Below are 24,342 nucleotides of genomic sequence, written 5' to 3'. Positions count from 1 at the left end.
AACAAGTTTTGAAACCTGAATATTTCAGCATTTGTGCATCTCTTCTTCAGATGTTTAAAGTGGAAGTAGAACTGTGCAATATATGCCATTAACAAGGCCTAAAGTTGCTGCGACTCCAGTTTAATACAGTAGAGCAAATCCCTGAAAATAAAAACAAGCTAGAATCTTTTGAAGGTGCTATGTAATTGCTAAGTAATTACTTTGCTCCACACACATAGCATAGGAGACATAAAATTAAATAACCTCACAAATTTCTTCTCGGAAGGAACAAGGGGAGAGAGAAAGACTCACACGATAAATACTAATCATATTGCTTAATGCACTTTTGTAAGGTGCTCAGATTTAAAATTTTATTAGAAAATGTTTACAAATAGATGATACAGAGTGTTGAAACTTCAGTTATTAATCATCGGGGGTAACATACAGAGTATAGGGGGATGTTAGTATTTTGACGTTGGATAGCACATAACACATACAGTCTGCAATATCCCCAATGGGGGGGTACAAGGTGGATGAATCAAGGTACAGTCAGCAAGCAGTGAGGGTACATCACTCATACAGGGGTTACAGGCAATCATAGGTATAAATAAGTGGGCCGGGTAATGAGGATAAGATGACCCTCATATGGTGGAGTTCAGTTCGGTTCGGTGGGTTCAGGGGATAGGGTCCAACAGAGGAAGTCTTTAGGTCTCTTCCTCATTGTGGGTGCGAGGAGTTACGCTGGATCACTCTCAGTATTGGCGGTGGCCGGTGATGTGCTCTGTATAAATGTCTCGGGACCATCGGATAGTGTCCGAGACCATTAGATGTCGCATGAGCCGCGCGTAGCGACGGCCTACCCCGCAGGTCCTCAGTACGCGCTCATTACAGGGGTCCCAGGCGCCCAGGGCCCCAACGATAAGGGGAATATAAGAATCTGATAAGACTAGACTAAACTCCCGAAGTGCTTACAGACTATATGACAGAATCAATTCCCCTACCACTGAAATTAAGACATATCTGGGTTGAACACCATTTAATGGCACACAGTAACATTGCACACTGGTTTTGGAACAGAAGGTAGAGAATACCACTGAAATTGCATAAATGGCATGATACACATAGCAAGAACCGAATACCTGATTTGTACTGCAAGGTGTATGGAATGCTGTGTGGTTCCACAATGCAGACACTGCCCTGTTACCTATGGTGTGCGTGACTTTCTTTGGACTGTTTAATTGTGCACTGTATAATTTTCATGCTCTTGATTTTTTCTCTCTTTTGTGGTAATTTTGTGGCAGTTTTCACAGAGGAACATAGAACCAGTGGATAATAGAATAGAATAATGATCAGACCCAGGCCCCTCCTCCCCCCAAAAAAGTATTTAAGATAGAGTTAAGGTTCTAAATAAATATCTAGTAATTCAAAGCAACATCATTACAATGCTAGAGTTATTAAATAACTCAAATTTGAAAGTGAGGCAATTCATAGTTAAGAAACCACAACCAGCTTTAACTTTGCCCCATATCCTTGCTCAGTCTCAGCCTATGGCCCTGAAGCAAGAGGACACCTGCCCTACAGTCTCTCATAAATTTTTTTGATGGGCCACAAGCCATCACCTATGGACCAGAAAGTCCAATGTACTCCAGCCACTCCTCCCTTTACAGATTGGTTACTCCACTATAGCTTCCTTATTCAACCTCCCCATGTGAATCAGACATGCCAGCCTGCAGGCACAGACCTCACCTCCATCGTTACCTGACCTGATCCAGAGTAGCCCATTCATGAAACTAGATGGTGACTCAGCAGTTCTGGTTTTTGTTGGATTAGCTTTAAGAGGTCCCGCTGACTTTTACTTTACTGGGAATCTCAGAGACAGTAACTTCCCAAATTGTGGTTTTCATATGCAAAGTGTGAAATTAAAAGCTCCAAACCTAGAGCTCTGAGAAATGCATTTTGTCAGGCTCTGAGTCCTACCTGACTTCCCTATCCTCCCCTAGGGGCAGGGAGCTTTTGTAATGTAACAATACACTTTAGCGCAGCACTAAACATAGCATTGGAAGATTATCGGATGCCCTACTATTTTTAGGGGATAAATTGAGCCTGATGAATATTAGATTAATTGGGAGAGCAAGAAGGTGCTTTATCTCGACTAGAGCGTATCTTCAGACCAATTGTAATGAATGGCAGCATATAGGCAGAAATATGTGTTTAGCAGAGATGTTAAACTAATCTGGAGTTAATGCCAAATAACTCTGGTGTGTTAATGACAGTTTAACAAAACAGATGGTTACACTGTAATTTGCAATGTCCTGTAACAAAGTCCCAGCCCAATACAAGCCCTATGTCCAAAGATAATATAGATAATGCTAGTGTGAGACAAACATCCTTGCTGAGATCAAAGGGCCTGATTTGCCTCTCACTCCCACTGATGCAAGCAGGAGTAACACCTTAGAAATCAATAGAGTAACATCTACGTGCAACTAGTGTAAGTGAGTGTCAAGGCTGTATCCCCACTTTGAACTTTAGGGTACAAATGTAGGGGCCTGCATGAGGACTTCTAAGCTTAACTACCAGCTTAGTTCTGGTCCGCTGCCACCATTCCCTACCCTGGGAAGCTTTTAGAAACCTTTCACCAATTCCCTGGTGAATACAGATCCAAACTCCTTGGATCTTAAACAAGGAGAAATTGACCCTTCCCCCCTCCTTCCTTTCACCAACTCCTGGTGAATACAGATCCAAACCCCCTTCCTTCCTTTCACCAACTCCTGGTGAATACAGATCCAAACCCCCTTTGGATCTTAAAACAAGGAGAAATCAATCAGGTTCTTAAAAAGAAGGCTTTTAATTAAAGAAAAAGGTAAAAATCATCTCTGTAAAATCAGTATGGAAAACAACTTTACAGGGTAATCAAACTTAAAGAGCTCAGAGGAACCCCCTCTGTCTTAGGTTCAAAGTGTAGCAAACAAAGATAAGCACTCTAGTAAAAGGTACATTTACAAGTTGAGAAAACAAAGTAAATCTAAGACGCCTTGCCTGGCTTTTACTTACAATTTTGAAATAAGAGAGACTTGTTTAGAAAGATGGGGAGAACCTGGATTGATGTCTGGTCCCTCTCAGTCCCAAGAGCGAACAACCCCTTAAAACAAAGAGCACACACAAAAGCCTTTCCCCCCCCCCCCAAGATTTGAAAGTATCTTGTCCCCTTATTGGTCCTCTGGGTCAGGTGTCAGCCAGGTTACCCGAGCTTCTTAACCCTTTACAGGTAAAAGGATTTTGGAGTCTCTGACCAGGAGGGATTTTAGTACTGTACACAGGAGAGCTGTTACCCTTCCCTTTATAGTTATGACAGTGAGAAAAGAATCAGGTCCCAAGGGAAGTACAGAGAGTCCAGACAGCGCAGTGCTGTGTGTTGTCAGGTCCCAAGTGTGCAGCGCACTGCCAGAAAACTCAAACAACCAACCCCCAAACACAAGACAAAGAAAATATTCATATTTAGCTTGTAAAAGAAAACTGCACTGTACAGTATAAGCCTATGCCCAGACTGAATTAGTGCCAACAGAATAAATACAGTAAAAAAAAAAAAAAAAAAAAAAACTCCCGCTTACTTTTTAAATTGTTTAAAGCATCTCTTCACCATTCTTGAAATCCAGTGAATCTCATAATAAAAATAATTAATATTAATAAATACTTGTGGCTTTATAGGATCAGACTCTGCACCTCTCAGGAGACACAGCTTTAAGCCATCTTTGTGCCTCAGGTTCGGAGGATCAATGTGGCCCACACTGCAAGTTAGAACAGCCTAGGGGTTGCTCTAATTTAAGGTGTATGAGGCAGGGACTGTGTACGCTGTCTCTCTAATATCCTGGGACTGACATGGCTACAACATCACTACACATTGCAGGAGGCGGTGTCCAGCTGCAAAGGCAGTGAGCCAGAGCAGCCAACCTTCTTCATCCAGCAGGAGAAACGACTCTGTCCCACTCCCTCCTGGGCCTGGCTTGTGGGGAGGGGGCCATGTGAGTGGGAAATGTGCCAGGGGGGAGGTGCACTGTGGGAACAGAGCCCTCCCCCTCTCTCCCCCAGAAGGCCGAGCAGAGCAAGCCCTGGGCAGTTCAGCACTTGCAGAAATGGGGGTGGGGCAATGACACAATGCTCTCCCATGCCTTGCCTCTTTTGGGAGTTATATTTTGGACCATTTGTACAATGTTTTATAATAAAGCCATCTTTGTGGCTGGTTTATTGTGTCAAGAGAGCTTGTATGGCGTTACTAGGGACTGTGAACAGGGAAACTGAGGTAGGTGGTGCCTGTCATGCCCTGGCCTGACACAAGGGGGAGATCACAGGTGGGACTGCCCTATGATGGGCACTATATAAATACTGTTGCTTAGTCTCACAACACTGATTCCTTTTCTGATTCCACCAATAAGGGAGTGTGCATTAGAGGGGTGTGATGTCTAAAGTGCATAAACGTGTTGCCCACTAACTGGCCCATGTAGACCCTGCTGGTGCACACTAAACGTTCCCTAGTGTACATTAATATAATGATATTGAAACAGTACTATGTTCATGTGCACTAGAACACTTTTAGTGCACACCAATAGGGCCCACGTGGGCCAATTAGTGCACAGCCTCTGGGCACGTTTAGAAACCACATCCCCTTAGTGTGCATTGCAGCACTGATGTGCAAACATCAGTGGCAGAATCAGAAATAGAATTCAGGCGCCTGGCTCCCAGTCTCCTGCTCTGACAACTAGACCACATCGTATAGATTATTGAAACCGGGGGCAGGATTTTCAAAAGTGCTCAGTGTTGGCCTGATGCTGCTCCCATACCATGGTGATGAGAACAGTAATAGAACATAAAGTAAAACTCCCATTGACTTCACTCAGAGCAGAGTTAGGTCAGAACTGAGCACTTTTGAAAATACCCAGTGATAGATATTAGTGCTAGAAGAGACCCTATTACAATGGACAAGTTCCTCAGAATGCCTAAGAAATAATTATGCTGGTCATCCATTGAATTAACCACAGTTCCGTGTTATATGTTTAGCATAGGTACATGAAACAGAATATTTGTTCATACCTGTGTCCCATTGCATCAATCTATGAGAAGCAACAATACCAAACAGACTTTATATTGTGTGCCCTGTTTGTCAGGGAAGGCTGTCATCATGAGTATAATCAAAAGTTACATGTCTGATGCTAGTGGAGATTATTCTCCTCAAGGGGATGTGCTTGGGCTACAGGGCGAGGGTGCTGCACGCTTGCTGCTCAACTGCCTTCCGCCATCTGACGAGCAGCATTGGAAAGGGGCTCATAGGAGGCCTCCCAGCTGCCAGAGAAGAGCGCTTGGATTACAGCCAGCAGGAGAGAGTTTGCAATGAAAAGGGTCACAGAAGAAATGGTAGCGCAGTTCATTCTCTCTTTGCAGCATAGCCTCAGTCACAATTTAGCCAGTGAAACTGTTACACTTGATTGTGGAGTTAAAGGGCTTGGGAATTATCAGACCAAGTAATCCAAGTAAAATTTGGGAGGCCAAATTCTGATCTCAGTCACAGAACTGCAAATCCAGAGTAACACTGCTGTACTCACAAAGGCAGTGTCCACACTACAGTTATTAACTAGTGTTAAATAAAGTACATCCACATGGCAACTTTAAAAAGTGCTTTATCTGTGTTGAAGATTTACATTTGAGCTCTGATAAAAGTGCTGCTCCTCAATTTTGTTCCATATAAACTAACTTAATTTTAGGATTTACAACAGAACAATACTAATGGGTCCTGCTAGGGCGGCAACCCAAAAATACACAGGACAATGCCATCAAGCTAGATGAAGTGCTTGCAGAGGGGAACCTCTAGAACCAGGCAGTAAAGGTGGAAAATAGAGGTGTGTGCAACCTGGTTCTTATTGAAGAAATTATGATGATTCTGAGCAATAGTGATAAAAAATACCTTATTACTTTTTGGATCGTTATTGCCAAGGAGAGAGACAACCTTATTTTCTTCAAAAGGGAGAACTCGTGTTTCTTTCTCTTGCTGGAGAAACTAAAACCTCAAAGTCTGCTTGGTGAGCTGAACTCCCTCCACTGTCAAATCAGGTTACAGTTGGTCAATGTTTGAGTCTGTCCAGGCTGTACCCAGCACAGTGTAAGAAAGATAGGATATAAAACAAACCTTCATCAAGCAATTGCTTAGCTGATTGCTGGTATCACCTTCCTTACAGGTTTTTCATTTCAATTGCTTAACTAAAGGAAAGGATTCGAGAGCTGAATTTAGTTTTATAAATTTTATGAATTATCCTTAACAGCCACTAATAGTATAGGATATAAGAAGGCAAAAGTTGTATTAGATTATGATTTGGTTACATAAATTAGAAAATTGATCATAATAATTCAGGTTTTCAGAATCAAATTACCCAACTACCATAGAGAATAATATTTATTCTTAATTACTATCGTGCAAAGGTGACTTTGCTTAGATTTTTTGACCAAGCGTGCCTCAGAGGGAAAACATCCTCAAGCCAGATCATAATTTGAACAGTTACTTTCATGCCAATTCCCAATACATCTATGTAGTCAACCCTTTTGTGGCACTGGGGGCTTAGGCCTACATGTCAACTCATGTCAGACTGGCAGGCTTAATGCTGCTGGAATGTTAAGTTGTTAAAATTGCAATAAAGAATTTAGTGTTTGGACTTTCCTAAATGCTGGTGAATGGATGACTGTAGTGCTAAGCTCCCGATTTGTCTTGTTAAGAGTAATGTCTGTACATTTGTGTTATGTAAGTCTCACATGGCCGGGACAGACCCCTGCATAACAAAAGGCATTAATCGTTGCTGAGTTTCATCCATAGAAAGAGCTCCCGTAGGGGAAAGAGGGATCTATTAAGACTCATTAAAAAACAATGTGTCCCTGGGAAACACCAGTACAGCTGATAGAAACCAGTTGCCAGAACAATGGAGAAGGGATGAGTCACACAGGATGACTTCACTGAAGAATTATCTCATGGACCTCTACCCCGCACACCCACCCCACCTTTGCATCTGGGAGACCCTGGGGTCAGAACGGTCACATGGCTGAGTTTTCAGATAAAGGCTACCTAAGGAAACAAGGTTCTTTTCACCAGACTTAGTTGTAGGATGTAAAGACAGTGTGCCGGGTAAAGGAACCCTCGCTGCCACAGCTGAGATAACCCTTAGAATCTGGAGCTATCAGACTTTGTTACGTTGAACAGAAGTTTTATAAAGGTAATGAGCAAAGTTTGTCTTTGTCTGGCTGTGTCTTTAGCGATGTGCAAATATCTTTTTATTAATTGAATGAAAATGAAGCAAGCCTACATACGTTTATTACAGGTTCAGACTGAGCATTGCCTTATTAGGTAAAGGAGGAAGATCTAAGAAGGAGCTGACCTGTGGTATGTGTCTGGTCCTTTTGAACAGAGGACTTTGGATTTTCTGTGACATTACGGTGAAAGGGGCCTAATATCAGAGGGGGCTGCTTACTTGGTGTCAAGAGGGATTGGTGGCTCCAAGGGGACTGTTTAAACTCTATACTGAGGCTGGCAAATTAATAAGCAGTGTAGTTAGCTGGTGTGTCTAAGGAGTTAAAGACACAGCTGGCACTGGGTTAATGTCACTGTTACTGAACAATCTGTCCTGAAGTGGAACTCATGATCTTGAGATAAAAGGTGTCACACCCCTTGTTAACTTATTTTCCAGTGAATGATATTAGCCCCAGGATCTGACTAACACTTCTAAGGCCTTGGCTACACTGGCAATTCACAGCACTGCACTTGCTGCGCTCAGGGGTGTGAAAAAACACCCCCCCTGAGCGCAGTGAGTGCAGCGCTGTAAAGCGCTAGTGTAATCAGTGCCTGCAGTGCTGCACGCTCGCTCGCAGCGCTGCAAGCTATTCCCCTCGGAGAGGTGGAGTACTTGCAGCGCTGCGAGACAGCTCTCGCAGCGCTGGCGGCGCGACTACACTTGCGCTTCACAGCGCTGCCGCGGCAGCGCTGTGAATCCGCGAGTGTAGCCAAGGCCTAACTATCCAAAATAAATTTTGACATTTGTGATCGACAGAGTGCAAGCTTTTTCAACTCCACATGTGGTCTTGTTTTATATCTATATACACCTAGAACTTGACAGGCAATATGAAACCATTAACTAGGGTAAACACATGTACAGTGTTCTATAATCCTAGTTAACAATAACTTGGTCAGTTTGAGAGCTACTTTACAGCAATCTCAATTGAAAGCTGTTACACGACAAAGACCCACACTGTAACTCTGTGACAATTCATTACAACATATACACAAGCATATCAGGGACCCAGGGTAGGGCTTGCACATCTCAAGGTCAGCTTTCCAGACCAAGGTCAGTGGTGAGAACTTATGTTGGGGTTCCATGTTCAGAGGCAGAGCGAGGGTCAGACTCCAAGTCAGAGCCAAAGTCGATGCTGAGAGTTTGGGAGCAGAGAAGCAGAATCAATCATGGCAGCTCACTGGTGAGCCATGTTGTTGCTTGGATGCTTCCTGGTATGCCCATGAGATTGTATGGGGTCAAGGGGCCAACTGAGAGCCTCCACAATGGCTACCAATTGGCTCTCAGGTGAGATTTTCTGTGGTGTACGCCTGCTGTGATTTGTGGGTTACAGCTGCTGCTGAGTGGCAGTGTGGAGGTGCCTGTTGCCTCCTAGCTTTGATCACCTGGGTTTGAGTCTCACCAATCCTTACAAAGTATGCACACTTCCTTACTAATTAGGTGCCCTGTTTCAGGAAGTGCTCAACTGACTGATTTGCATCTTCACACACGAACACGTCTCTGTGTTACTTAGCAGCAGATGTTTACTCAGCCATAAGCTTTCAGCTCAGTTATTAGTTCACAGCAGAATTTGACACTGCAAACACAGGTGGAGAAAAGATAAGGCACAAGTGTTGTCTCTTCCTGGTGCCCTAGCAGGCAACCTGAACTGCTGGAAAATATAAAGAGACAGTTAAAGGTGCCTATATCCAAAATAGGTATTTAATGTCACCAGGAGGACTCCCCACATGGCTGTCCCAGGGCTTCCATCTTCCTCCTTCTAGGTGTCTTTGGCTTTTGGGAAGTGATGTGCTAAAGGGTGATCCAACCTGGCTCCTCTTCTTAGAGGTGCTGGCATAGACCAATCAGATGGTGACCCATACTTCTTCTGAAGATTCAAAATTCCAACTAAAACGAGATCTGTCCTGTTCCCTGATTGGATGGTGAGAGAGGACATCGGCTATTGAGTTCTTGCAACTGGGAGTAGAATTTTTCAATCTCTCTGTGTAACACATCTTGTCACACTAGCTTGCAAAAGACAAGTTAGGCCATAACAATTGGTACAACCGTCTTGGGACATATCTTGAACACTGGCTAGTTTGCTGCAGTCAGCAACTTACCTCCGCAAGTCACTGTCTGTGGGCCCCTTTGTGGTGCATGACTTAGCCAATTTTGCAATTATGGTTTTTCAAGTTGCAGTTTCTTCATCAACACTCTCCTAGCTGCTGAAGTGTCCAGTTTAAAGTATATACAATCAGCACAAAAATCACTCCATATTCTTTGATGCTCTTTATATAATGGACTGTTAAACCAAGTTTAAAGTCATTTAAAGAACTCTTTGCAAGCAAGAACAGCTGTATAAATCTTCTGTGTCTGTTCTCCGTGTTTTAACAAGAGTGATAGGATCTTAGGCCTGGTCTACACTACGAGTTTAGGTCGAATTTAGCAGCATTAAATCGAATTAAGCCTGGACACTAGTACACGATGAAGCCCTTTTTTCCGACTTAAAGGGCCCTTTAAACCGATTTCTTTACTCCACCTCCAACGGGGGGATTGGCGCTGAAATCGGCCTTTCCAGGTTGGATTTGGGGTAGTGTGGACGGAATTTAACTCCCAGAGGCCAGTACCGTCATCCCAGAGTGCTTCATTGTGACCGCTCTAGACAGCGCTCTCAACTCAGATGCACTGACCAGGTAGACAGGAAAAGCCCCGCGAACTTTTGAATTTCATTTCCTGTTTGCCCAGCGTGGAGAGCACAGGTCACCACGCAGAGCTCATCAGCACAGGTAACCAGGATGGAGTCCCAGGATCGCAAAAGAGCTCCAGCATGGACAGAACGGGAGGTACGGGATCTGCTCGCCATATGGGGAGACGAATCAGTGCTAGCTGAACTCCGTAGCAGTAAACGAAATGGCAAAATATTAGAAAAGGTCTCAAAGGCCATGAAAGACAGAGGCCATAACAGGGACGCACAGCAGTGCCGCGTGAAAATTAAGGAGCTAAGGCAAGCCTACCACAAAGCCAGAGAGGCAAACGGAAGGTCTAGGGCAGAGCCGCAAACATGCCGCTTCTACGTGGAGCTGCATGCCATTCTAGGGGGTGCAGCCACCACTACCCCAACTGTGTGCTTTGACTCCGTCAATGGAGAAACACGCAACAGGGAAGCGGGTTCGTGGTACGCGGAAGATGATGATGAAGACAATGAAGATAGCTCACAGCAAGGAAGCAGAGAAACCGGTTTCCCCAACAGCCAGGATATGTTTATCACCCTGGATCTGGAACCAGTAACCCCTGAACTCACCCAAGGCGTGCTCCCAGACCCTGAGGGCACACAAGGGACCTCTGGTGAGTGTACCTTTGTAAATATTACACATGGTTTAAAAGCAAGCGTGTTTAATGATTAATTTGCCCTGGCAATCATGGCCAGTACAGCTACTGGAAAAGTCTGTTAATGTGTATGGGGATGGAGCGGAAATCCTCCAGGGACATCTCCAGAAAGCTCTCCTTCGTGTACTCCCAAAGCCTTTGCAAAAGGTTTCTGGGGAGGGCTGCCTTATCCCATCCGCCATGGTAGGACACTTTACCACGCCAGGCCAGTAGCACGTAGTCTGGAATCATTGCATAACAAAGCATGGCAGCGTATGGTCCCGGTGTTTGCTGGCATGCAGACAACATCCATTCCTTATCTCTCTTTGTTATCCTCAGGAGAGTGATATCATTCACGGTCACCTGGTTGAAATGGGGTGATTTTATTAAGGGTACATTCAGAGGTGCCCGTTCCTGCTCGGCTGAACGGGAATATTCCCCGCTGTTAGCCACGCGGTGGGGGGGGAGGGGTGAAGTGATTATCCCAGAGAATTGGGTGTGGGAGGGAAGGGGGGATAGTTGGGTTTGTGCAGCCCCTCCTTTTACATTGCAAACCCATTTTAAATGGCCAACCCAATGGGTGCTTGGTATGGGAAATGAGGGCGCTGCTGTTTGAAACCATTCCCACATGTTATGAAGGTTAAAAAAGCCAAAAGACTGTGGCTTACCATGGCTGCCTGCAAGCCGAATTCTGTTGCCTGGCACTGCGTGAGTGATCTCTCACACCAAACCAGCAGGCCCGCAATATAAGAGGAAAAATGCGACCTTGTAACGAAAGCACATGTGCTGTGTAATGTGAACAGCAAAATTTAACGTGAAAGAGTGTACCCATTGTTCTCTAAAATGTGTCTTTTTAACCACCTCTCCCTTTTCCTCCACCAGCTGCAAATGTTTCTCCTTCGCAGAGGCTAGTGAAGATTAGAAGGAGAAAATGGCAGACTCGGGCTGATATGTTCTCGGAGCTCCAGATGTCCTCCCACGCTGACAGAGCACAGCAGAATGCGTGGAGGCAGTGTGACGGGTTGGATCACAGAAACCCCCTTGGGAGCTGCCACCCAATGTACCAAGACTACTCCTGCTTCTGTTTTCCCTGCCAGCTCAGGACTCCAGCACCCTGTCTTGCTGAATTAGACACTCCAGTCCACTTCAACACAGACCCAGGGTCTGAATCACTTGTCCCAAAGCTGCAAGTTTACCTGAAAACAGCTCATAGAAGTGTGCTTGTCTTTAGCACTCAGATGCCCAACTCCCAATGGGGTCTAAACCCAGATAAATCCGTTTTACCCTGCATAAAGCTTATGCAGGGCAAACTCATAAATTGTTCGCCCTCTATAACACTGATAGAGAGATATGCACAGCTGTTTGCTCCCCCAGGTATTAATACATACTCTGAGTAAATTACTAAATAAAAAGTGATTTTATTAAATACAGACAGTAGGATTTAAGTGGTTCCAAGTAGTAACAGACAGAACAAAGTATGTCACCAAGCAAAATAAAATAAAATGCGCAAATCTATGTCTAATCAAACTAAATACAGATAATCTCACCCTCAGAGATGCTTCAGTAAGTTTTTCTCAGACTGGACACCTTCCAGGCCTGGGCACAATTCTTTCCCCTGGTACAGCTCTTGTTGCAGCTCACGTGATAGCTAGGGGATTCTTCATGATGGCTCCTCTCCCTCTCTGTTCTCTTCCACCCCTTTATATATCTTTTGCATAAGGCGGGAACCCTTTGTCCCTCTGGGTTTCCACCCCCCCCCCCTCACTGGAAAAGCACCAGGTTAAAGATGGATTCCAGTTCAGGTGACATGATCACATGTCACCGCAAGACTTCATTACTCACTTGCCAGCACACACACATACAGGGAGGCTCACAGGTAAACAGCCATCTGCAGACAATGGGAGTCATCGAGATTCCAAACCATCATTAATGGCCCACACTTTACATAATTACAATAGGCCCTCAGAGTTGCATTTTATATTTCTAGTTTTAGATACAAGAGTGGTACATTTCTACAAATAGGATGATCACACTCAGTAGATTATGAGCTTTGTAATGATACCTTACAAGAGACCTTTTGCACAAAGCATATCCCATTTGCATTATAGTCACTTATTATCAAATTTTTTATAAAAACTATCCCAGTTACATTATATTCACTTATTATCATGTTTTTATAAAACCATGTAGACTGCACAACGTCACAGGCAGACAATGTCAGAGTGCAGAAAAGCACATTATGAATGAGAGGAGAGGTGGCAGGCTGAATCGCGGGCTGAAGAGAGCAAGTGGCGGGCTGAAGAGGCTAGGTGGCGTCAGGTTGCTGACAGAAGGCAAGAGTCGATGCTCTGGCTGCTGGAGCATCAAACTGATATGCTCCAGCGTATGGTTGAGCTGCAGGAAAGGCAGCAGGAGCAGAGACTGCTGCTACAGCCCCTGTGTAACCAGCAGCCCTCCTCCCCAAGTTCCGCAGCCGCCTCACCCAGACGCTCAAGAACGCGGTGGGGGGGCCTCCGGCCACCCAGCCACTCCACCCCAGAGGATTGCCCAAGCATCAGAAGGCTGGCCTTCAATAAGTGCAGTGTGTCCTTGTCCTTCCCTCCTCCCACACCCGACCCGGTGCTTCCCTCCTCCCCCACCCCTCCTGGGCTACCTTGGCAGTTATCCTATTTGTGTGATGAATTAATAAAGAATCCATGAATGTGAAGTAACAATGACTTTATTGCCTCTGCAAGCGGTGCTCGAAGGGGGGAGGGGAGGGTGGTTAGCTTACAGGGAAGTAGAGTGAACCGGGGGGGGGGCGTTCATCAAGGAGAAACAAACAGAAGTTTCACACCGTAGCCTGGCCAGTCACAAAACTGGTTTTCAAAGCTTCTCGGACGCGCACCGCGCCCTGCTGTACTCTTCTAACCGCCCTGGTGTCTGGCTGCGCCTAATCAGCGGCCAGGCAATTTGCCTCATCCTCCCACCCCGCCATAAATGTCTCCCCCTTACTCTCACAGATATTGTGGAGCGCACAGCAAGCAGCAATAACAATGGGGATATTGGTTTCGCTGAGGTCTATCCGAGTCAGTAAACTGCGCCAGCGCGCTTTTAAACGTCCAAATGCACATTCTACCACCATTCTGCACTTGCTCAGCCTATAGTTGAACAGGTCCTGACTACTGTCCAGGCTGCCTGTGTACGGCTTCATGAGCCATGGCATTAAGGGGTAGGCTGGGTCCCCAGGGATAACTATAGGCATTTCAACATCCCCAACGGTTATTTTCTGGTCCGGGAAGAAAGTCCCTTCCTCCAGCTTTTGAAACAGACCAGAGTTCCTGAAGACGCGAGCATCATGTACCTTTCCCGGCCATCCCACATTGATGTTAGTGAAACGTCCTTTGTGATCCACCAGGGCTTGCAGCAGCATTGAAAAGTACCCTTTTCGGTTTATGTACTCGCTGGCTTAGTGCTCCGGTGACAAGATAGGCATATGGGTTCCGTCTATCGCCCCACCACAGTTAGGGAATCCCATTGCAGCAAAGCCATCCACTATGACCTGCACGTTTCCCAGAGTCACTACCCTTGATATCAGCTGGTCTTTGATTGCATTGGCTCCTTGGATCACAGCAGCTCCCACAGTAGATTTGCCCACTCCAAATTGATTCCCGACTGACCAGTAGCTGTCTGGCGTTGCAAGCTTCCACAGGGCTATCGCCACTCGCTTCTCAACTGTGGGGGCTGCTCTCATCCTGGTATTCTGGCGCTTCAGGGCAGGGGAAAGCAACTCACAAAGTTCCATGAAAGTGCCCTTACGCATGCGAAAGTTTCGCAGCCACTGGGAATCATCCCACACCTGCAACACGATGCGGTCCCACCAGTCTGTGCTTGTTTCCCTGGCCCAGAATCGGCGTTCCACGGCATGAACCTGCCCCATTAACACCATGATTTGCACATTGCTGGGGCCCGTACTTTGTGAGAGGTCTATGTCCATGTCAATTTCTTCATCAATCTCGTCGCCGCGCTGCAATCGCCTCCCCGCCTGGTTTTGCTTTGGCATGTTCTGGCTCTGCATATACTCCAGGACAATGCGTGTGGTGTTCATAGTGCTCATAATTGCCACGGTGATCTGAGCGGGCTCCATGATCCCAGTGCTATGGCGTCTGGGCTGAAAAAAGGTGCGAAACTATTGTCTGATGGAGGGAGGGAGGGGCGAGTGACGACATGGCTTACAGGGAATTAAAATCAACAAAGGTGGCTGTGCATCAGGGAGAAACACAAACAACTGTCACACAGAATGGCCCCCCCCAAAGATTGAACTCAAAACCCTGGGTTTAGCAGGCCGTTGATTTCACGGAGGGAGGGAGAAGCAAATGAATACAGAACAAATCTGGTCCATCTATCTTTTACATCTTAGACTGGCAGCAGACGGTGCAGCATGACTGATAGCCATCGGCATCTTCTGGGTGCTTGGCAGAAGATGCTGCATTACGATTGCTAGCCATCATCGTCAAGACGGTGCAATAGGACTGCCGGCAGGACTGAGTCTCCAGGAGACAAAACATGTCTGCGCAGGTGCCTCTGACCGAACTCACTGAGGAGTACGACGATGACGGATACCAATCGTAATACACCATCTACTGCCAAAAGGCAAGGAGCTGCTGCTGTATAGCAATGCAGTCCCACATCTGCCAGCACCCAGATAGCCGATGACGGCTATCAGTCATACTGCACCATCTACTGCCAAAAGGCAATTAGCTGCTGCTGTGTGGTACTGCATTGCTACATCTGCTGGCACCCAGATGACATATGGTGATGGTGAGCTGAGCGGGCTCCATGCTTGCCGTGGTATGTCGTCTGCACAGGTAACCCAGGAAAAAAGGCGCGAAATGATTGTCTGCCGTTGCTCTCACGGGGGGGGGGGGGGGGGAGGGCCTGACAACATGTACCCAGAATCCCCCGCGACACTGTTTTTGCCTCATCAGGCATTGGGATCTCAACCCAGAATTCCAATGGGCGGCGGAGACTGCGGGAACTGTGGGATAGCTACCCACAGTGCAACACTCCGGAAGTCGACGCTAGCCTCGGTACTGTGGACACGGTCCGCCGACTTAATGCACTTAGAGCATTGTATGTGGGGACACACACAATCGACTGTATAAAAACGATTTCTATAAAACCGGCTTCTATAAATTCGACCTAATTTCGTAGTGTAGACATACCCTTAGTGTGTATGGCTGAGATGACTCTGTGCATTATGAATGAAACAGTTAATTTCTGATTATTCCACTCTGTGGTCAAGTGGGCTTATAAACATACTGTTTGATTTCAGTTCTTTTTGTTTACAGCTCCTTTCAACACAGGTATTTCATGAACTTGATAGCATAAGCACATTTGACTGCAAATATTAGCCTTACTTCTTCACTGTTACTAACTTAAGAGTAATCAATATGAATGAACCCCTTTCTTTCCCTAACAGGATTGTCTGAGGTAAATCTTGTCATTAAGGTTTACAATATTTTGCTCACAGCTGTATCACTTATAGGTGACTTCCCTTTTATACACAGTTTAAATTAAATCAGATTCTATCATCAACTTCCCTAGTTTGATATTGTATGAGATGTTAGATACAGTACTAATGTTCAATATTAATGTAGTATGTTTTTTAATTTATTAATAGACAAGGAAAAAATGGAAATCTCTTTAACTGCTCCAGCGGCACACTCTTGCAAAAGGCAGCAGCAGCAGCATTTTCTCAGACTACTGAAGAAATCTAGGTGTTAGCTCTTGGATTTTTATTTTCTCAGCTTTCTATTCTATCTTTACTAAAAAGCCTTGAGACCTGGGTAATTCTTAAATAGCAATAACTCATAATTTGGGGGCCTTAGTTACTACAACAGGATGCACCACCTCTACACCACCTTTGTGTCTTCCCCTCTGTGATCCTGGGGCTGATTCGGCCCCCACCCCCCAGCACAACTTTGAGCAGTCTCAATACTGCTCAAAATTACACCCAGCTGCAACAGCCTATCAGAGGTCACTCTGGCAGCCGCCAGGGTTTGAAAGAGTGCTGCTGCACTCAAACCCTTCTATTCGCGCCACTCTCTACATCAGGGCCTGTGAAGAGGAGTGGTGTAGGGCCAGCATACAGTCAGTCACATCAGTAGTTGATAACTAATTCTTCTAGTCTAGTCAGGTTCTTCTAACGCGCCCAGCACGATGGTATCCAGGTTCCCTGAGGGCCCTACAAGGTGCAGATTGCCTTAAACTGACATTGACTTCAGTGGGCATTGAAGGTGCTCAGCCCCTTGAAGGATTCGGCCTTAAATTTAGAGTCAGTTCATCAACGCTTCTTGCAACTGTTAATTCAGGCCATCAGTGAAAGGTTCCTCAAAAACTGATATCTGAGCACTGGGGTGGCCGAGCTGGGAGGATGCAATTGCTTGAGTACTAAGTCAGGAGGTCAGACTAGATGGCCATGGTCTCTTCTGGCCTTAAATCTATGGAAGAGAAATGGAATCTATGGAAGAGATTTCAATCTTCCTTAGCAAACAGGAGGGATGGTGAGGGCAAGTGGGGGCCTGGGAAGAACTAAATTAGCTTACCTGTTCCTTCCATGAGTCCTTGCCTCACAAAGCACCTATGGCTGGTTTTCAGAGGTGCAGTGTGCTCTGGCTTGGTTGCAATAGCAGTTTAATACAGAATGCTGTGCAGCTTCAGCTGTTACGCTAGTCCCTTTTTAAAGTGGTTTGTCTTTTTTGCTTGGGAGGCTAGAGCCACAGGAACCTGCTTTGCTAACCACGAAGAAAAACAACATTAATCTTTGATCTGTGCAAGTTCTAGCTGCATTTTGTTTCTAGCCCCTTTTGAATGAACTTGTTCACAACCCAATTCTAACACACATTATCACGGAGCCCACTTCACTCCACAGTAGACAGGAAACAACAAGTTATTCAAAGGTAATTCTCAGCATTAAAATAGCCATGCACGACAGAACATGAGCTATGCTCAGCGGAGAAATGAGACACCATCTTTGTTACACTCTGATGGTAAAAGCCCAGCTTGTCTCCTAAACCAGTGGAGGATGTGATTTTTGAGTCCACCATATACCATCAGGATACATGGGCATCATCATCAGTCCAGAAAGCACTGACAACCTGGTGTAGCCTAACTTTTGTTGATGGTGGTGTCACATTACTGCAAGAAGAGGAACAAACAGCTTCCTTGAACAGGAGAAGAGGGTGAAATCATGCCTATGGCACCCCAGAGGACAGACGTAAGAGTGTGCCTGATCAGGGGTTAGCAGGCAAATAGATATGAGTAGGATGCTTGTAGCCTGAGTCAATATGGTCACCAAAGAGGGCTCCAGGATTCTGACTGTGGGTACATAGGAATTATTTTTTTCAATGTGTTATTTTCTGTAGTGATGTAACAGGATTAAACTGTGGGAGCTCTAGTGCAAACCTGTCCAGGCCAAATTCAGTGGCTGAGGGGGCAAGCTTGCTATCTACCCTCATCGGGGAAACTGAGTCAGTACTGAGTGTGTGTGTGTGGCCAAGAGTCCTGCTGGGTGTGGTGAGACCCTGGTACAACTAGGAGATACTAAGGGCCGGAACTTTGCTGGGAGCAGGTTAGACTGTGGCACAGCTTGAAGGTGCTGTGACCCAGAACGCTGCTGGAACAGTGAGACACTGATACTGGTAACGGATGCTGTGATTCAAAACTCTCCAGACAAAGGGAAACTGAGGCAGAGCCAGATAACTTGGGTCAGAGCTCCCCTGGAACCAAGACAACAAATTCACGATACCTGGCAAAGGGTGGGGAAAGCCTCAGAGGGGTGTGAAGCGATTGCTGGGAAAGAGGGGGATGTTGCCCTTTAATTTATGGGTTCAGTTGAGATGTAATTTAAACCGGAGGGGATGGGTGAAGGAAACTCCTCATCCCTCCCCAAGGGGCTCTGACCTGTGATATTGTCAAGAAACTCTATTTTGGTATGATCATTGGAATTGTTTACTGACTAAATGTATGAAGTTCAAATTAATAAGCAGTAACAGCAGATACTCTGTCTAGAAAGTGGGCTGTCATAACTTCCCTGAGGTACATGTCATGTACCCCTGCTCTGTTCTTCAAATGGGGAGATGACCACAATGGTCCCTTCTGACCTTAAAGTCTATGAAAAGTTCTGTCTGTGCCACTTCTGAATTGCGGATGATTTTATGAAGTTGTATCATGATATTACCATATCATGGGAAACCTCTATGTATATAGCTCCCCCCTGAATAGGGTGACCAGATGTCCCCATTTTATAGGGACAGTCCTGATTTTTGGGTGTTTTTCTTATATAGGCTCCTATTATCCCCCACCCCGTCCCGATTTTTCACATTTGCTTACCCCCGAGTTAGCTGGGTTGTGTCAAAGTCTCTGCCAGGCCAAAGACAGTGGTGAGTGATCAGCATTCAGCAATGGTCTACTCAAAGTAAAACACCTTGGAACAATGGGATTGCTCTAGCTGGGAGAGGACACCTCCCCCTCTTCGCTGAAGGAGAGAGGAAGGTTTGAAATCAAAAAAGTAACAGAGAATTACCAAAAGGCAAATGAAAAGCAGCAGGTGACCCTCCACTCCCCCCTGGATTCTTTAAAGGGACTCAAGGGAGGTGGGGGGAGCCAGTTTGCACCAGACTAAGATGAAGGAGGCTGCTGCAGGGGCAGGGTAGACAATGGTAGAGGACCCTCCCTGCCTGATGGAACACAGATGATCCCCTAGGATTCCCAGGGAAGGGTGAACTAGTGAGGGACATTTAGGATGTTCTGTTTTGTATGATCTGTACTCTCCAGTACTTTACATGGTTAAATATAACATGTCAGACTGGATGAAGCATGTGTGTGTACTGACTGCTTCACAAATACCATGTGCACTTCAGGGAGTTACTGTAAACCAGAAGCTTCACACCTTCTGGGTGGAGTTCTGGGAGAGGGCATGTTTTAAGTACCAGGGAGTCTGAAGTGTCAGGGCTAGAGGGGCTAGGTAGCTGGACAATAGGTTCCAATACTCGGAGGGGGGTGCCAGAGAGATCTGCACCCTGTATCCATGCCTCGGGACCCCGAGATTGGAGCAGTGGCTGGATTCCATTCAGGCTCCAGGAGCTTGAAACATGCCAGGGATCCAGAACATCAAAGGCTTGGATTCCCCTCTCAGCACACCTAGTGGGTGGCCAAGGAAGGGCGCTCACTAGGGTCTGTGACAGAAGATAGGGTGACCTGATGCCGCATTGCTTATGCCCATGACTCTGCTAAGAGAACTTGCAAATGTAAACATGCAGGCCTGTGAAGGTCCTGCCCATGTCTCTGCAGCTATTCACATGAGAGCTGCTGGACCAGGTCCTCTGGAAAAGGCTTGCCTCCCTTTCTGTCTGGTTCCCTGCAGCCTTGAGCAAAGCAGATATAAACACTACCAAATCAGACTGCTAGCATTCTACAGCCACCTTACACAGCTAAAAGCAACTACACAAGGCAATGGAGAATCAGAATCATCAGGTTCATGCATCCGAAGAAGTGGGTATTCACCCACGAAAGCTCATGCTCCAAAACGTCCGTTAGTCTATAAGGTGCCACAGGACTCTTTGCTGCTTTTACAGAATCATCAGGGATATCCTGCTGCACCATTCATTTTAGTGGGCATCCGATTGGAAACAGCCATTCAGTGGAAAGGATTGTCTTGAGAAGTGGATGGAATACTCTAGTCATGTGTCATTTTAGGGCATGAATCTGCATATTCCAGGTGCAAAAAGTGTTGCACTTAAAATGATAAGTAGAAAGTGATGTTCAGGATAGGGAATGTAGGGGAGCCTGATCCTGCATTAGTGAAAATGCTCCTATGCAACAACCAAAGTGTCTCTTCTTTGCAATAGCTAAAAAAAATGGTCTAATGATCACAGCATAGGACTGGGGCCAGAAATTCCTAAATTCTGACACCCAGCCCCCTCTGGAGGGGCATCATGATGATTAGTTAATGTTAAAATGTGTGGTAGATAAAAATGTCAAATAATTAGCTTTTTTCCCCTCCACTGGCAATTGTACCAGAATAATGAGTTTTGTTGCTGGTAAACAGCTAAAATGTATTTTCAGAGAATCACATATATAGAAATATACATCCCATGTACTGAAAAATTCACACACACTGAAATTCTACTTCTGTGTCCGATTCTAGTGTTTTCTTCTTCACATGAGCATGCTGAGCAGTTTATATGACCTCTGATACAGATGATTTAAAATACACCAAAATTGCTGATTCTTCTTGTAGAAGCTCAAAAGAGCGTGGTAGTTTTTCTCTGTCTGAAAAAAAGACTGTTTCTTAGGTTGTATTTGTAGATAGAGCTGTGAAACATTTAACCGGAAACCCATTCATCTGCCTCTCTCACAATTAATTGATTGCATCTAGTACTTAGTAGTTGCAGCCCCAGGGAGAAAATTGCCTACCCTACTAAAGGCTCAGTATAATGTTTTGAGAAACACAAATGCACAGCCGTAGCTAGTTTGCTGTTAAGCGCTAAAACTACCCTCAGTGATAATCTAAATCTATTGATTTTTTCCTTGCTGTTTTTTCCTCGTGCATTACAACATTGCAATCACATATTTTCTATTTGTTTCTCATTAGCTTAATATTTCACACTACATACCCACCCACACACTGAACAAGAGACTTGTTTATTCTGAACACTGAAAAGCCAATTGTGCTTTTTGTACTCCATATTTCAGAAGTTGAACAAACAAGATAAAATATGAATGAAATTATGAACCATAAATATGCATGGTATTTAACAGAGGAAAGATGTGGTCCCTGCCTCAAAGAGTTTAGAAGCTGATATACCTTATTCAGTTAAGCAGTTCTTATTCAGGAAAAGAAAATCTTGTTGGGCTAGATTCTGATCTCACTGAGATCGGTGTAAATAAGAGTAACTCCACTGAAGTCAGTAGTGCGATTCTGGATTTATGCTGGTGTAAATGAGGTCATAGATCCATAGCCTTTGTCTACACGATGAGCTAGAGGTGCAAGGCCCCTGGTCGCAGACACATACTCACACTAGCTCTCCCAGTAGCATGGGCAGTGGCACAGCTTGGCTGTACTGAGCACACACCCACCAGTTTCAGGCGGGTTTGTGTTTGGCCTGGCCAAACCAGGCCTCTGCTGCCTGTGCTACTGCAGCTACACTACTCTTTATACTCTCAGTAGCTCAGCGAGTTAGCACGACTATGTGAACGTGAGCAGGGGAATCACAACCCGAGCTACTGGCATAGACATAACCACGTATATTCCAAGACCAGAAGGGACTATAGTGATCTTCTAGTCTGACCTTCTGTATAGCACAGGCCATAGAACTTCCCCAAAATAATTCCTAGAGCAGGTCTATTAGAAAAACATCCAATCCTGATTTTAAAATTGTGAGTGATGGAGAATCCACCATGACCCTTGGTAAATTGTTCTAATGGTTAATTACTCTCATTGTTAAAGTTTATGCCTTATTTCCACTCTGAATGTATCTAGTTTCAGTTCTAGCTATTGGAGTTTAGAATACTCTTCTCTGCTAGATTGTAGAGCCCATTATTAACTATTAGTTCCTCATGTATGTACTTTTAGACTATACAGTCACCCCATAACCTTCTCTTTTTTAAGCTAAATAGATTCAGCTCCTTGAGTCTATCACTATAAGACACGTTTTCTAATCCTTTAGGACAAGGGGCCAGATTCTGGCCCCCAATATGGCCCTCAGGGAAAGTCTCCCAGCATAGCAGCAGTGTAGGACTGGTGTACATGGCCCTGTGCTGCTCCCACTTTGCAACACTTGGCATGGGGCATTTGGGGAGTTGATCAGCGGCAGGAGGGGGAGTGGCCACAGTGCTGGGCACTCAGGCTATTTTGGGCTGCAGAGTAGCCCAAAGGCAGCCGTGAGAAACATGTGTACTAGAGCAGGCTGGAGCACCACGAAGTGCTTTGCTGCCAACTGAGACCACTGGGCCCAATTCTGCAATAGTGTATATCCAGGGTAAGTTAACTGAATTCAGTACAGATTCCCTCGATTTATATCAGTGTAAGTGAAAGCAGAATTTGGCCCCTTGTATTCTGCCATGGAAATGTTTGCACAGTTTGAGGGGTTTTAATGTTATTTTCAAAATCCCCAGAGACCATGTTATGTACAAAGTGAAATCCTAAGGATTTAACTCGGGCAACACCTCTTTGATGTCAATGGGAGTTTTACCTAAGTAAAGATTATGTGGAAAGGAGAGACCTAAGCGTAAAACACTACCACCAGTATTTGTAAGTGGGAAATTCTGATTTGGCAGCATTTTTAGTCCAGGCAGTGGAAAGTGAGGTCTTGAGTAAATATCACAGGAGGAGCACCTACAATATGCTCTATTTGCAGTGGTTTTTTTGTTTTGTTTTAAATTAAACACACACCACCCACTTTCCTTTTAGTATGTGTACACCTAAGGATGAATCACAAAATACTAACCACTCCCAATGCTGAGTGACAGGAGAGCCCCAGAAAAATAAATACTTCTGAAATCGCTAGGCAAATATGTAACTCCTTCTGTGGACATAGGAGGGAGAGCCAAAAATATTCAAAAACAGGTCACTCCACACTTTCCCAGGTAAGCTCCAAAGAATCTGTGGTCTTAACTCCCATATCTCCTGGTAGCTTTCTTACAATGTTATGATACAGGTACTTCAACCATTCAAAGTGTCTTAGTTATTTTGCTACTGAAAGCTGCAATTGTACCCAGTTTATGTATAAGAGGATTTGCGACTCATGATATTATTCAACATGCAGCCAACTCAGATGAGGCAACTTACTATTCTAGGTTTACACTAATGCCAGCCGTAAAAGTTAAAAATTATGAATCAAGCCCTCAAATTTGAGATTATTATTTAAAAATCACATGATTTTTAAGTCAAATACATTTTGGATTTTTTATTTGCCTCCTTATTGAGTCTTTAGGGTTCACTTATTTGAGTTTTTATCCACTCCCAGGCGTCTGGGGAGGGGCACGTGACCATTCCTGCCTCTCCTTCGCATCACTCCTGCTGGTGAGCATCAGTGCAGGCATGAGTGGAGGCTAGGCATGGGTGAAATTGGTTACAAATAGTATTTCTCACCCTAGATATTGTAGCAGGCAGATTACAGAAAGTCTTGAAAGGCAGATGCACTGGCCTCCAGCTTGAGACTTCAGATATTATTACTCACAAGTTGGACGCCCGTCCAGCTTGAGCTCAACCTTTCTCCCCCCAGTTCAGTTCTTGCTTCCAGGTGTTTTTCAGCATCTCTTTGGGTGGGGAGGCAGAGGAGAACCTGGATGACGTCACTCCCCTGCCTTGTATAGCTTGTGTAAGGCGGGACCCTTTGTCTTCTAGTGGAAAAAAATCACTGGCATTCCAAAAGGGGAGGTGGGGTATCAGCAACAGGTGACTTGGACCCCTGTCTCCGCCTACAAGCAATGGCTGCCACAGCCAGGCAATCTCCAGCGTCCACAGGAAAACTAAAAACTCTTTCATAGTCCATTGTTTCTGCTAATGGCCCATTAGCCCCGTCTGGCTTTTCCCTTGTTGTACCTGAAGGGCTGGTTGGGGCTGACACACAAAGTAACACATTTGAAATAGATACATAGGAATATTAACTAACTTCAAATACAGAAATGATACAGGCATACAAATCGGATAATC

General features: G+C 45.2%; 1 protein-coding gene across 1 annotated transcript in view; it reads right to left on the bottom strand.

The window, feature by feature from the left end:
• Positions 1-24,100, bottom strand: part of FAM169A (family with sequence similarity 169 member A) — a 122,037-nt gene extending 97,937 nt beyond the window's left edge. Inside the window, exons 1-3 of the mRNA XM_065406907.1 lie at positions 23,867-24,100; positions 3,588-3,637; position 2,274 (exon numbers count right to left, since the gene is read on the bottom strand). Coding sequence (XP_065262979.1) covers position 2,274; positions 3,588-3,619 — 33 coding nt within the window. The 5' untranslated portion in view covers positions 3,620-3,637; positions 23,867-24,100. The remainder of the gene's footprint in view (positions 1-2,273; positions 2,275-3,587; positions 3,638-23,866) is intronic.
• Between the last annotated feature and the right edge of the window lie 242 nt (positions 24,101-24,342).

Source organism: Emys orbicularis, chromosome 6, assembly GCF_028017835.1.
Source record: "Emys orbicularis isolate rEmyOrb1 chromosome 6, rEmyOrb1.hap1, whole genome shotgun sequence".
Classification (NCBI taxonomy): domain Eukaryota; kingdom Metazoa; phylum Chordata; order Testudines; family Emydidae; genus Emys; species Emys orbicularis.
Note: the sequence above shows the minus strand (reverse complement) of the source record. Positions and strands in the feature narration are given on the sequence as shown.